Below are 14,559 nucleotides of genomic sequence, written 5' to 3'. Positions count from 1 at the left end.
CCACATTCCCTAGGCATGGAGCCAAGCAAGAGCTATGAGCAGGCTGACTGGCCACACACACCCCATGTCCCAAGATGCCAAGCTTTACCTGTCCCTTAGGAAGAACACAATGTTGATTTTATAAAGCAACCCTTCTACAAGAAACTCTAGCTAGTCCCTGAGAGCAGGTTCTGACCAGGTGATTTGATATCAGCCTTGGGCTTCCTAGTTGGACAACTAGTTATTGTACACAAGAAACTTGCCTAAAATAGCAGTTGAGTTTCTATTCCTGACTTTTTTTTAATTCCTGCAACAGTTTCAAGGCCCAGCTCATACCTCCCCAGCACTCTTACCTCTATGCAGTTGACAAAAAGTAAGTAGAGTTCTTTTTTGTCATTTTTCTCTAGGAGCTCGCTGTGCTCCACCTGGGACAGGTAGTGTTGCACATCAGCTTTCACTTCATTGAAGCTACGGGAGAGAGAAACACCCCCTCACACAGCTGCTGTGCTGAGAGCTACTGCTCATGTCCTAAATCACAACAGAACTACCAGTGATGCCTGTGTGACATGTGGGGTCACTCTGGATCCAGCTGGAAGATGGAAAAGCCCTTAGGCCACGTTTTGCAGATGCCATCTGGCTTCACAGCCTGAGCCAGGCTTCGATCGTCAGCGATGCTCAAGGAGCATTTCCAGGGCAGAAGGCATCTGATCTGCTTTAAGCATCTGATTTAGGAGATGATCACACCTGAGAAGTGGCTTCTGAGCCCTGCCTGCAAAGGGAGGCTGGGAGAGCTGTGGGAACGGGGAAGTCTGTGGAGCTGACAGATCAGTCCTGATTAATCCTCTGTGGGTGAGGAGCACTGCTTTGCTGACCTGGAGCATAGCAGTCAGCCAGCTACCTTCCAGCCACCCAGCCCTCCCCCTTCAGCACAGGGCTGGGTCAGGAGCAGCCAGGGAAACCTTGGCACAGCCTGCTCAGATACTCCACCACAAGCTCCATGCAAGCCAGCCAAGCTGCATTGCTAATGCAAAGGCCTGGGATGAATTTCACCTGCAAGGATTCAAATTCAAGGAATAGCATGGAAGTGAGAGCAGTGATCAGATTGGCTTGATGGGGTCATGAAGAGAGCTGAGCCATGCCCTGATACAACACCCCTCAGCTGTCCCACTGCTCACCTGTACTTCAAGAGCAGCTTCAGCATCACTGAGCGGATGATGGGAGTTTCATCCACCTCATCATTGAACGGGGACAGGAATTTTGTGTAGACAGCAGGGTGATCTGTGGAGAGAAGGAAAAGACAGGTTTGGCAGGTGAGAGAAGGTGGTGGCAGACAGCTCCATGAGGCTGAGCATCAGGGTGAAGGGAGCTCACCTGAATCTTTCAGGAGGCTTCTGTGAACAAACAGCAGATCAAGGAGCCTCTGGATCACCTTCGAGTCAGGGGGTTCATTGTCCTTGAAGCACATGGTAGTGACAATATCTATGAAGAAATTGTTGCACCTCTGCCGGAACAGGGCATTCCTTGCTATGGCATCTCTGGGAAAGGGTAAAAGCATTGAGACAATGTTCAAATACAGAACCCCTTAAATACAGAATGATCAAATACAGAACCCCTTAAATACAGAATGTTCAAATACAGAACCCTTAAATACAGAATGATCAAATACAGAACCCCTTAAATAATGGAGGAATCATGCAGATAAAGGCAAAAGTCACCAAGGTGAGATACTTTTCCAGCTTTCCAACTAGATGATCTTCAAGGTCTCTTCCAACCCCAACCATTCTATGATTCTGTAATTTACAGTTTTCTTACAGGGACCAAGGCAGCTTCTTCCTTCTTTTGAAACAACAGACAGAAGGGACAGGACCTGTTTGGTTCCAGAGGGAGAGAAGCAGAGTTCCCCCATTCTGCTCATGGTGACAACCTCAGAGGGGAGAAATTCCTCACCACACCTGCCCCACTGCAAGGATCCCCCTTGGAGAGGGTGGAATACCTGATCTCCTTGGAGACAGTTAACTCCACATCCCCCACAGCGACTCTGCAGTATGGACAGTGCATCTGTGCTGGCACCAGCCACGTGCTGATGCACTTGTGGCAGAACATGTGGTTGCAAGGCAGGCAGATGGGATCTTTCAGCTCTCCCAGGCAGATGGGACACGGCTTCAGACCATATCTGTAATCCAGAAACAACAGTGAACACAACTGCTTCCATGTTGTCTTATCAAAAGCCTTTAATAAGATGTTCATCTGCAACTAGACCAAGAGGAGATAACGCCAGACCAGCTGGCTCACTGCTCAGCCCAGGGTGCAGAACCAAATGGGGTTATTGCTCTCATCTGGCTTTCACTACAACACATGAAGTGCTGCCTTACCCCCAGAAATGTGCTGGCAACATGGGCCATGTCCCTGCCTGTCCCCCTGTCAGTACCTGTAGAGCCTGCTGCTGACCTCATCCTTACACTCCCACAGCACTGTCATCACTGCAAGAAACGTTGGATGAGTCTTCATGTCTGAACCGTGCTGGAAACACTGCAGAGGGAGAGGACAAAGCTCAGTGACTCAGCTCTAACACCCGAGACACAAATCCCCATGATCAGCAGAAGGGAAGAGGTGAAATCACAGCTTTACCTTGGCAAGACGCAGAGTGTATTTTTTCACTAAAATCTCAAACTCTGGCATCACGGTGTTGATGCCAAACAGCACGTGTTCCACAAACAGAGCCATGGCAAACACCCGGTTCCAGCAGACTCTGTGGGAAGGAGAGCAGGGTTTCAAACAGAACATTATGAGCTGAGAGCAGGAATGGCACTGCAGTCGGGTCAGTCAATGATCTCACTGCTTTTCATGCTCCCCACCACAGCAATTCTGCACTTGTCATGACATTCTTACTTTGCCCCTTTGTTATCCAAAGGGATTTTTGTGAAGGGCAGAACACACACAGCACCTAACCCAGGGGCCTGGCCTGGAGGCAGCACTGCAGCAGGACCAGCACCACTGCACACACCTTCCCACACCTCTAACTTCTATAGGAAGAAAGTAATTTAAAAAATACTAATCACAATTAACTATGTTTTCTTCACCTCAAATAAACTAAACAAGCTCTGTGAGAAATTGGGGTATCTCTCCAGGCTTTCTTCTAAAAGACAAGATGCAGTGAAATTCCCCACCTCCCACAGCCTTTATGCCCAGGGGATGAAGTGGGGAGGCACTGCTGGTTGACAGGAACCTGAGGAGAGTTTTAAATAACCCCTGAACCCAGATGGAATGCACCGGATGCTACTGCCAGATTTAGAGGGAGAATCCACAGGAGATGAGAGGAAAAAATGTGGTTCTTGCTGCTTGGTATGTAATTGAGCCCAGCAGGAATCTGGAAAGGTTTGCAAAGTCTGAGAAAAGCAGCACCAAGCAGCTTCAGGTTGTACCAATGCCCTAATTACCAGCCAGGCAGAGGACCAGGGCTGTGAGCAGAGCTCTGGTACCCACCTGAGTTCCCCCAGCAGCTGATGGCACCGACTCCCACCCCGCTGTGCATCCTTCTCTTTACACAGAAATTCAATGGGCATCTGAAGGTTCCTCACTCTCTGCAGCCAGACCTCGGGGGGGGATGCCAGCACCTGGTTCTCCAGCTCTTCAGCACACACCAGTGCAGCCAACACGTCCAAAACCTGGGCACGGACACAGGGGCAAGTGTAACACAACAGCTGCAGCTCAGAATTACTCATGGACCTTGCTAGAGCACATGGTCTACTGAATAACGTTCCACTTGATTATGTTAAGCTCTGGAATTCTCATGCCTGTGGCTCGGGCCCTTAGGACTGTTTTAACTAATGCAAAAGCAGGGCAAACTATTCTAAAACCTGCCAGTAGCAATAACAACACATCATTCCTAATTCTGAGGATCCTGAGCTTGTGCTTCCCCCTCTGCTGCAGCTGAAACCCAAAGGAGAGTGAACTCCAGCTAACTCAGTGAAGACAGAGCTCCCTGCTAGGGCCGAGGACCACAAAGTGCCCGGCAGCGACTCTACCATCGCTGAGCGTGGAACTCCACATCCTTCCTGGTTGATGAGGTAGACAACCACACGGGGGTTCACAGCCAGGATCCTGGAGAGGTTCTGCAGGCGGCTCCTGAACTGGTTGTATGCCAGGTGGACCCAGGGCAGGGCGGGCACGGGCTCCTCTCCCCGGGGGGACGCGGCCGCCCACTCGGCCACGCAGGACACGAACGCGGAGCGCAGGCACTGCGGGGGGAGGAGTTAAACCAACATTAAAAAAGGGCTTTTATATAATTAGTTTTGCACCAGAAACACTGGCAAAATCCTCTGAAAGAAGAGAGTCAGTTCCTTACAAAGACAGTCTTAAATGTGTCAATTTATACGGGTGCTGCTTTCTGAGCAATCTCAGCAGCCGCTCAGTGTCAAAGCACCTGCTTTGGGGTGCCCTTGCTGTTGGTCTGTCTCAGAGGGGGATTTTCTCTGAGAGGCAGGACTGATTCAGGAGGACACATCCACAAGCATCACACTCTTCTCTCCATTCAAAGGGTTTCCAGCTCTTGTTCCAGACACTGACCTGCAGCTCCACTTGGGAGGACACATTGATGGTCAGGAAAATAAAGTCTGTGATGTAGCACTGGAAGAGCATCTGCCTGTCTTCCTCAGGCAGAGCAGAGATAAATTTTCCCAGGGCAGTTTTCTGGAAGATATCCACGAACTTCTCAGCATGGTCTGGAAAACGAGAATGCAGAAAAAAGCTGGATATTGGGAGGAGGCTGGCTTTGACACAGCATCCATCCTAGACAGACTGACACCTAATTAATCACTGATGCATCCAGCACTCCCCTCATTCAGGGCACTAATGAGGGACTCAGGCCAGGCCTTGTCAGCCCAGCACCAGTGTCGTATTTCTGGAATCTCACCTTGTCATTAACTCTTGGCACCTCCACAGCATTTTGAATGCAAAGGCACAGATAGGTGAGAAAGATTAATAGTGAGAAGCACAAAGAAAAGCTGCCTGCACGGAGCTCTGCTGGCTTGTAGGAGCACAGAGGGACTGAAGGTGACTCCAGTGTCCTGGAGGGGCATAGCAGTGACAAACCAGAGCTCACAGGGCAGGTGGGTGGACATGCTCAAGCCAGGCTCTCACCTTCAGTGTTTTGGATGTATTGAGCTTCCAACCACATCTCATCCAGGTACTCCTTTATCCTCCAGCTGAAGGGCAGCTCATTCCCAGCATCAGCAGACACCACCATGTTGTTCTGCACCAGAATTATCTCTGGCTGAGAGCTGGGGGATTAAAAGGTCATTAATGCACTGGGCTTTTGCCTGGGAAGCACATTCAGACAACAGAGGCAGAAGGTGCAGAAAGTAAGAAATCAGCCCCAGGAGGGGACAAGAGAAGGGGAGAGAACTGCAGGGCTCTGATACAGCTCATTTTGCCAGCTGTGGAGCACCAGCACTTCCTCAGCCAGCACTCCCTGGCCAGAGGGCTTTCCTGGCAGGACACATGGGCTGCAGGGGCTGGGCAGGACAGGGCAGTGACCTGTGCAACCCCCAGCAGTGCCCAGGCACAGCACAGTGTCCCTCTGCCATGTGGGATTAAAGCCAGTGCTGGGCTGGTCCCAGCCCTCCTGCTGCTCCCTCTGGGCTCACCTGTTCTTCCCCACCCCGGAGGGCACAGTCAGGAGTTTGGTATCACTGAAGATGAACATCCACAGGTTTGTCACCCACTTTGCTGCTGGCCTGGCCAACAGCTCCAGGTTGCCATCCCTGTCTATGACAGAAATCAGGAGAGCCAGGAATGGAGTGATCACCTTCTGGACTCGCTTCCACAGGGTGTGCCTTTGGGGCAGAGAGAGACAGAAAAACTCGTGATTTAGTTTTGCTGAATGATTATAAATTAATTAAATGCTTTTTCAGGCCATCATCTACACAATTGCTGCCATGGATAACATTGATTACAACAAGGCAGAAGAGAAGTATATGAAAGGACCACCTGTAAGGAAAAGGTAGTTTTTATTTTCAGTATTCTTTAGATTTTGTTACTAGTTTTCTGTTTATATGGAAGAGTTCGGTGTTCTCCCTCCTGTGAAGGAGTGACCTCCAGGGAGGTGACTGTCCTGAATAGTTACTGACATTTGCTTGAGAGAAAATCCTAATCCTGCCTTTAAGGGAAAAAAATACCACCAATAAACCCCTACACTTCTCTCACTCCTGGCTCACCTGTAATCCCACTGTTCCACTCAAAGCATTTGAGCATTCTTGTCCCAGCACAGCCCATTCAGCTCTAAATCACCCCCCTCAGGAACCAGGAGAGGCTAAAACTGCCTTTGGAGGGTTTCCAGCACAGACTGGAGGCTGACACTGCAAATATTCAGATTACACAAAACTGCTGCCTCTGCTGCACAGGTGCCATTTGCAGACCCTTCCTGGAAGCCTGCACATTCCAAGGATTGCTGCTGTCCTCACCTGAAGGTACCTCCCTCCTGGAGAGCACTGAGGTTGGAAGCCTCCCGAAGCACCCAGTTTTTTGGGCGAAGGGAATTTTCTTCTTGCTTCTTCAGAAGGCTGGAGAGACGAGCCTTTGTTATCTTCAGGAAAGAGGCTACAAAACAAGAAGGAACTCACATCTTCTGTTGTATTAGCATTGCATCTAAAGGCAGATATCCCACCAAGCACAGTATTTTACAGTTGTTTCAGTAATTAGCCAACTAGGGGAAAAAAAAAAAATCAGCCACCAGAGCCAGCAGAGCCAGAGAGAAAGCCACCACCTGAACTGCAGGAAAAGCCCTACAGCCATAAAAGGAGCAACAGACTGGAGCAGGGACACGCACACTCCTGGGAGATCCCCCTTGTCCAGTGACCCTTGGGTCCCCAGTGACCTGACTGACATGGGTTGGGGGTCCCCCAGATGCCCAGGGACCTGCAGCACATACCTTTCAAGTCATCCTCCTTGGAGAGGAGGCCGAGGAGAATCTTAATGCGCTTCCTGCTCCGACTCAGGTCCTCGTTCTGGTCCCGCAGCATCCCCACAGCACTCTGCACACAGGTCCTCAGGAGCACAGTGGTGTCCAGGACCTCACCCTGCCCAGAACAGCATGAACAGGATCATTCCTCTCCAGTGCTGCACTCCTGCCCCAGCACACCCCTCCTGGAATGGTGACAGTGCTCCCTGGAAAGGGTCTGTTCCCTGGCACCCCCACTCCCAGCTCTCATCTCAGACTGCAGTTCTGAGTCCTTTTGCTGTCAAGTACATGATGCAACTTCTGTGGCCCTTTCAAACTGGCCTGTGACACAGCACTTGTACTGAGATAAGATTCCTACAGATGAAAGATTCAGCAGTTCAGCAGGAAAAGCGAAAATGATAAATATGACCAGGGAAAATTTGCCCTCCCTGGGGAACATTTCAGCACATGAAAGGCAAAAGCCACATGTCCCTTGTCCTGGGCATCCTCCAGCTGAGGCTGTCAGGGGAACATGAGCCAGTGTGGGTGTGGCTGCAGCACAGCCAAGCTCTCAGCCAGCTCCAGCACGGCTCCAATGCACACCCCAAAGCACACCCAGCTGGAGAGGCAGGCTCAGAAACACAGCTCCCACCTTCAGGGTGAGAAAGAAAACAGAAGCCTTTAAATCTGATTTTTGAAAGTTAGAAGTACGAAATGACTACGGATTTAGAGGGTCCTTAGGATGGTTTATTTCTTTAGTGATGCTGATTTTGACTGGACAGTGGGGAGGAGGAATTTCTGTCTGATCATTCACATTCATGATGCAAATACTGCTGATGGATTTCAAGGCAATGGGGATGCAAAAGGTGTGTTGCATCTATGCATGACAGAGCAGAGACCCATCCTGACAGCTGAGAAGCAAACAAATATATTCTGAACTGACCTCATAGTGCTCTGCTTCTGACACTGGCACTTCAACCTCCATCTCTTCCTCCTGTGCTTCTCCATTCACAGGCAGATCTGCAACTAAGGTGTAGAATTTTTATTAGAAAGCAGCAGTAAATTTCTGCATCAGTCAGATAAGGGTTTATTTTAGCAAGTGCATCCCAGATCAGCAGAAGATCTGTCAGATCCATTATCACCTGCATCCACCTCCCAAATACAGACACAGCTGCTGGGGCTGTCAGGCTTCATGCAGCAAGAACTGGAAGAAGTGACACTGAGCTGATGCCCTAAGCTCTCCCAGAATCCTATCAGGCAGTGTGGGAGTAAGAAAAAACTGAGGGGAAAGAAAGACCCTTGTCAGTGGTGTCTGTCACACAGCATCTGCTGCCTCTCGTGATGGGACAGAGCACTCAGGCTGCTGAGCAGTGCAAATACCACATTCCTGTCAAAAGAAAAAGCTGAAACTACCAAATTAACTTACCTGATGACCCAAAGTTGTAGCAACGAACTAAATACAAATACCAGTTGGGATCCCCCCCAAAAAAACACGTTCTGAGCAGGGACAGTCACAGTTCCATTGTACCAGGCACCAGTGGTTCCTCCAGCACCAAGTCTGGGACCAGAGCTCCCCTTTTCCCACTGGCACATCAGCCCCAGTGGCTGGCAGAGCCAGCACACAGCTCACCTTTGGTTTTGTCCGAGCCCTCAGAGAACACCTGGCTGATGGTGAGGTTCTGCAGGGCTGTCATGTCCGAGACCATGTCCTTGGATCTGCGCAGGTCGTCGATGTGCACTGACTGCCACAGGCCTGCAGGGAGAGCAACAGCAAGAAATCATTCCATGCCTGCAGCCTGTTCTTCTAGAACAGCTTCCCAAAAACTGGCTGCCAGCACCTGTGCGTCGACATTCAGAGCTCACTGACTGTCACCTCTGGCTGTAGGAAGGGAAGCAGAGTTCCCTCAGAACACACTCCCTGACAGGGCACACAGAGGACCAGGGCTCTGAGGCTCTCAGAAGCCACCAGACCCAGAAGACCCTTCTGCTGAGAGCAGAACACGTCAGCACGTGTTCCAGGGCCTCCCAGGGGACAACATGCCCAGGGAGTTACCCTTGTGTTTGTGTGTTGCTCTCTCCAGGCACTGATCCCCCAGGCCAGGCCCTGTGGGGCAGGGAAGCAGCTCTGACAAGGGACAGGACACACCAAGTCCAGATCTTCAGCATTCAAAAGGACAGTGAGCCAGAGAAGCAACTGCCTGGAGCCAGTTGAAGAGTGAGGAGGGACAGATGGGCTCACCCACCTCCATGGAATCCCACATAGGACGTTCCTCCTTCCAGCCGGGAAAGCTTCATGATAAAGTAAACAAAGACAGAGACGTCTCCCAGGTCCCCCTTGTTGATCTCGTTGACCACGGTGTATCTGCAACACAGGAATGCTGGCAGAGCACACACAGGCTCCAGGGCACGGGTCCTTCCTCTGAGCAGACACATTTCCTCTCCCCAGACAGGCCAAGTGACTCTCACTCCCTCCACCCGGCCAAGCTGCCATCTCCAGCTGTGCCTCAAATGATCCCCCTGACCCTCAGCTCTTCAGGACTCCTGCAGCCAGTGGGCAGAATTCACACTTCAAAGGGGATTATCTGCTCACTTGACCCAGCTTAGTTTATTTTGACTTGGGCTACAGATTATTATTTGAAATATAATTAGTGCATCCAGATTCACTCTGCTGCAGAATAAAAGACTGCACATTCCTGAGTCTGAAATCCCCAAACAGCACAAATAAGCAAAGGCGGTGAGGAGTGGCCAAGCAGAACTGAACCACTTCACACCCGACTTACTTGGCAGAGGCAACAAGCTGGGCATCTTGAGAGCCATCTTCAAAGTCTGTCTGAATAATAAGGACTTTATTTCCTGAAGTGGCATCCAGGAAATCCCTGAAGAGTGAAAAGGGATTTAACAGAAGTCACTAAGTGTAAAAACCAAACATTAAAGACTAAAGAACCAGTCACTCCACATTAGCTTTGGCTGCTGCAGGCAGAAGGAGAGATTAAAACACCAAACCTCACCTGTGTCTGGTAAGGTTTGCTCTGAGCCAGCTCACTGTCAGCACAGCACAGGTCCTGCCTCCCTTTCCCATGTGTGACTCCAGGTGTTCTGCCCACACACCTTCCACCCAGCTGATGGCCTGTTCCGAGCAGGATAACGCGAGCCCAGACTCACCTGATGCTCCTCAGGAAGGAGTACTCCGTGTCAAACTGCTGCAGGAACAGGATCTGGGGCCTTTGGGCTTTCCCCTGCACCTCTCTCTCCAGGCAGGCAGCGTCGGTGCTGGTGAGCAGCCGGGAGAAGGTGGTGACCTGGGGACAAGGGGCAGGAATGCAGCGGGAAGGCAGCACAGACCCCTCACCTGTGCTCTGTGCTGCAGAGCTGGACTGCACCCCCAAAACCAACACTGCCAACAGGCAAAGGGCCAACGTGGGCTGTTACAGCAACCTAGGGCCACTGCTGGACATCCTGCAGCCCTGGCAGGATAAACAAAAACCTGAGGGCAGGTCAGGGGGGGTTGGGAGGACCCCACCAGGCACTCACCTCTGTGAAGGCTGTTTGGGACCCAGACCCCTGGTGGACATGAGCGCGGAGAAAGTCTGCAAAGGACGTGTGCTGCTGCTGCCTGAAGTACGTTTTGGCCAAGGAATCTGCCATGAACATCCCCACGGAGCTGCAGAGGCGGATGACGGCGTCAGGGGTGGCACAGTTCAGCAGGGCCAGCTGGGCCTCCCTCTTCACCCGGGCCTGGAGCTCCCCGGGAGGACACTGTACCCGCAGCCTCTCCGTGGTCTGCAGCACCACCGAGGCGCAGGTGCTGGGCTGGTAGCCCACGAACACGTCGGCCGGGCGGTACCGCTGCTGGCTCAGGAAGTGCTCCTCCGTACTGACCGCGGCGAACTCCTGCACCCACTTCTGCAGCTCCCTCACGGTTTCTCTTTGCCCCTTGTCCAGGACAGTGCTGATATCCAGGTAGTGCTTCTCCAGCCGGTTGATCAGTGGAATGGGGAAGTGCTTGTACACCACGTCCTTCTCCTCGATGACGATCAAGCGGAACTTGGGGTGCACGCGGCACTTCACCCGGTGGGTGCCCAGCCCCAAATCCACGTACTTCTGGCCAGCAAGGTACACGTAGTACTGGTTGAGGGCATCGTAGAGGCTCTCATAGAGGTTTTGCAAGTTGAGGAGCACAACCATTTGGCCAGTTTCCATGCAGACCTTCACACGGTTGATGTTCCTGCATATCTGGGTGTATTCTTGGTCTTTAGGGAAACTGGAGCCAAAGATAATTTCTGGCTGCTGCCGGGCAGTGAAGAAAGCTTGCTGGAGGATCTGCAGTGCCGCGTAGTTCTCAGTCAACACAAGCAGGTACCTGCAATCCCCATCCTCAGCACTGCTGCAAATGTTCTGTCGGACCAGCTCAATCCTACTGATGTCATGAGCGTGTATCTCTCCTTTCTCTGGTAACTTTGAGGTGAATATTTCCAAGGCATTGACATCATCTTTGCCACCGAAGTTACGAAGAACCACTTCGGCGATGTCCTGAGGTGTCGGCTCGCTCTTGGAGTTCTTGGCTAAGGCGAAAAACATCTTTATGAGGCTGTAGTAGTCACGGAGACCAAAGAACTCCCTGTCTTGGGCCTTGCAAATATTTTCATATGCGTCTGCAAAGGGATGGAAATAGGGCTCGACCCTCTGCAAAGCCCCTCGTGATGAGCAGCAAATCCCCTTCGCGCTCTCGATGAGCTCCTCTCTGCTGGGGTCCCCACGAGACACAAAGATGCCTCGGTTCATCTTGGCAGGGTCCAGGGCCCAGTTGGAAATCCCAATGAAGCCAACCTTCTTGTGAGGAAGAGGGACATCATCTATGCAGCCATCTTCCAAAAGTGGATGCAAAGTCTTCAAGGGCATTTTGGGAGAGTCTTCTGCCAGCCCAATCTCATCCAAAACCACCACGGAGACATATTCATCCAAGTTCTTCCCTTCCTGGAATCGAGCACAGTGCTTGAAAGTGCCTATGATTCCCTCCGGAGTGGAGAGGGGGCTGCACTGAAAAGACACGAGATGGATCTGCTTCAGGTCCTTGAACAAATCTGAATGAGCTGCTTGGCCCTGCATAGCATCGGCCACGATGGTTTTCGCAAGGGATTTGGAACTCCCAGGTTTCCCGACGAGAAAAAGAGGGATTTTTAGCTCAATACAGATGACCATCATAAAGACATTTTCCTTCAAGGCCAAGTTTCTTGCTATGGTATCCCGGAGCTGCACACCACTCAGGAATAAGTCCTGCATCAGGGAGATTTCTTCCAAAATCTTTTTCTGGGTGTCATAAGGCTTTGGAAGGACCTGGCTGATCGCATTCCTGTAGGCCTCCTTCCTTTCCAAGGAGGCGTGATAGCAGACCCCAACTGCCAGCACCAAGGACCAGATAGTGTTGTTTCTCTCAACATTGCCCTTTGGTGCTTTCTTCTCGGCCAGGTACTTCTCCAGCTCCCTCAGCAGCAGCTCACTGTGCCTGTAAAACCACTTGAAAACTTCCATGCAGCGCTCCACGTCCCGCAGGCTGACGAAGCTGCACTCGTCGTCCCTCTGCCTCATGTACTTCTGGGAGGCAAAGAGCACCTCTGTGACTGCCTCCACCTCACCCTGCTCCATGGGGACCTGCTCCGCAACCCGCTGCACGATCTGCTGGATGTACATCTTCTCTGTCAGGTTGTTCAGCTGCCCGAAATCCCACACTAACGGGATCATGCTGGGCGGGAGCGCGTGGACCCGGTACACGAGCTGCCTCAGAGGGACAGACCCGAGCTTATCCTTGGTCTCATCTGCTTTGACACGGTAGCCCAGCCCAGCTAATTCCAGGCGTTGGATCATCTTGGGCGTGTGCTTTCGATACGGGTTGCAGGCTGCGATGATCCGCAAGCCAGAGCCGGAGGCCAAAGGCTTCCCCTGCACCGTGCGGTCACACAGAACCTCCTTAATGCTGCTCACGGCCTCTGTCGTGTTGGCCTCATCGAAAAACAGGACAGTGTCCAACCCGTGCTGCTCCTTGTTGGCTTTAGCCAGGGCTTCTGCTTCTCTGATCCTGGCATAGATCATCTCTGCAGTGGTACCTCCGTGGACTTTGACAAGCTTCATGTTCTCCACCTCTACAAAGCCTCTGCGTAACTGGCACAGGAACTTCACCAGTCTGGTTTTCCCACAGCCCGTCTCTCCCATGATGACAACCGGGATGTTGCATCGGAATCGCATCTCAATGGCCAAGATCTTCAGCACATTGTCCATGGTGAGCTCGTACGTCTCGTCGGGGTCTACCAACCAGGAGAGCCCCAACACCATGCAAAGCCTCTCGAGCTTCTCGTGCCGAGGCAGCCGATCGAACGGCACGTTGAAGGGAACCCTCTGCAGTAACAAGCCGTGGTACAGCTGTGCAGTCATGATGTTCCGCTTGATGACGCTGCCGTTCAGAGGGTTGATGGCATCAACACCCCGAGGGCCGTTCGGCTGGAAGTGGAACCCGATGAACGTCATGGACACACGATCTTCATTGAAAAACAAGTAGGGGTGAGGCTCCGACTCCCACCTCTTCCGGATGCGGAACGGAAGAAGATCCTCCTCCGCCACGTTCTCCAGGTGGGAGGACTGTCTTCCTGAGCTCTGATCGGAAATGTTCAGGGAGGGCGTCGCAAAATCCCTCGCCATTAAAATCATGAAGGTAACGACAAAGTTTTTGAAACCTTTCAAAGTGTCCTGGACAAAGTCAGGGTTGCAGAAGACAGAAGCTTCACAGTCTCTCAGCTGAATGTTGAGGAACCAGGCGAAGTTGCGGAGCTCTGCCCAGGAGGGATCCACGATCCCGCAGTGCAGCAGGAACAGCTGCAGACATTCCGCCGGGCTCCCCTCCACCGAGTGGGCTTCGTACCAGAACACGTCCAGGTCACACCCCTGATCAAACCTCTTCAGATACTGGAAAGGTCTCTGGAAAGCCTCGCTGCGAAATTCCTCCTCGTCCATTCCCGGGTCCGAAACATCCCCAGACTGTTTTCCAAGTGTCTCCATTTCTAGTACTTCTTTGGGAGACTTACACGTTACTTTAGGGAACACATCTAAGAAATTATACTTCTGGCTTGCTGACACCTGGAGAAGAGGAAAGGAAAGAGTCATCACAGAGCTGATGATCAAAGCCCTGATCTTCTTCAGTTTAGTTAATCTGTTCTTAACAGTCTTCTTGGCTAAAACCACAGACCCGAGTAACGAGAGCCAGCCCATACAACCAGGACACCTTTTCCCCTTTGTATCCCTTCTTCCACATAAAGGGCACCAATGAATTCTATTCCCTTCTACACTTTCCTCCCTGGAACATGAGTCCTGTGTCACCTCCAGCCCCTCCTCAGTGCTACCTCGAAGAAAACTAAACCCAAGAAACTGTCACTTCCATATTCTGTTCTTTTAGCTCCGTATAAATATTCCAGTACTTTCAAACCTGCAAATTAACACGAGGAACATTAGATTTTCCATTTTTCTGTTTCCTATAAATGTTACAGTGAGGCCAGTGAGGCTTGGACTAACAAGCCTTCAGAAGTCACCAACCCAAGGGAATCACGACAGGCCCAATTTACTATCTGATTTTAGTCTCACTTTGTACAACTCCAGGG

The 14,559-nt window shown here is 51.5% G+C and overlaps 1 protein-coding gene across 1 annotated transcript in view; it reads right to left on the bottom strand.

The window, feature by feature from the left end:
- Nucleotides 1-14,559, bottom strand: part of RNF213 (ring finger protein 213) — a 46,800-nt gene that overhangs the window by 11,796 nt on the left and 20,445 nt on the right. The window contains exons 27-45 of the mRNA XM_027667463.1: nt 10,448-14,041; nt 10,079-10,215; nt 9,697-9,792; nt 9,160-9,278; nt 8,547-8,669; nt 7,860-7,942; nt 6,908-7,055; nt 6,441-6,576; nt 5,625-5,813; nt 5,119-5,258; nt 4,546-4,700; nt 4,005-4,217; nt 3,463-3,644; nt 2,608-2,728; nt 2,408-2,508; nt 1,973-2,152; nt 1,351-1,514; nt 1,155-1,257; nt 333-447 (exon numbers count right to left, since the gene is read on the bottom strand). Coding sequence (XP_027523264.1) covers nt 333-447; nt 1,155-1,257; nt 1,351-1,514; nt 1,973-2,152; nt 2,408-2,508; nt 2,608-2,728; nt 3,463-3,644; nt 4,005-4,217; nt 4,546-4,700; nt 5,119-5,258; nt 5,625-5,813; nt 6,441-6,576; nt 6,908-7,055; nt 7,860-7,942; nt 8,547-8,669; nt 9,160-9,278; nt 9,697-9,792; nt 10,079-10,215; nt 10,448-14,041 — 6,099 coding nt within the window. The remainder of the gene's footprint in view (nt 1-332; nt 448-1,154; nt 1,258-1,350; nt 1,515-1,972; nt 2,153-2,407; nt 2,509-2,607; nt 2,729-3,462; nt 3,645-4,004; nt 4,218-4,545; nt 4,701-5,118; nt 5,259-5,624; nt 5,814-6,440; nt 6,577-6,907; nt 7,056-7,859; nt 7,943-8,546; nt 8,670-9,159; nt 9,279-9,696; nt 9,793-10,078; nt 10,216-10,447; nt 14,042-14,559) is intronic.

This window comes from Corapipo altera, unplaced genomic scaffold (assembly GCF_003945725.1).
Source record: "Corapipo altera isolate COAL_440 unplaced genomic scaffold, ASM394572v1 305, whole genome shotgun sequence".
Lineage (NCBI taxonomy): Eukaryota > Metazoa > Chordata > Aves > Passeriformes > Pipridae > Corapipo > Corapipo altera.
This window is presented reverse-complemented; position numbering and strand designations above follow the sequence as displayed.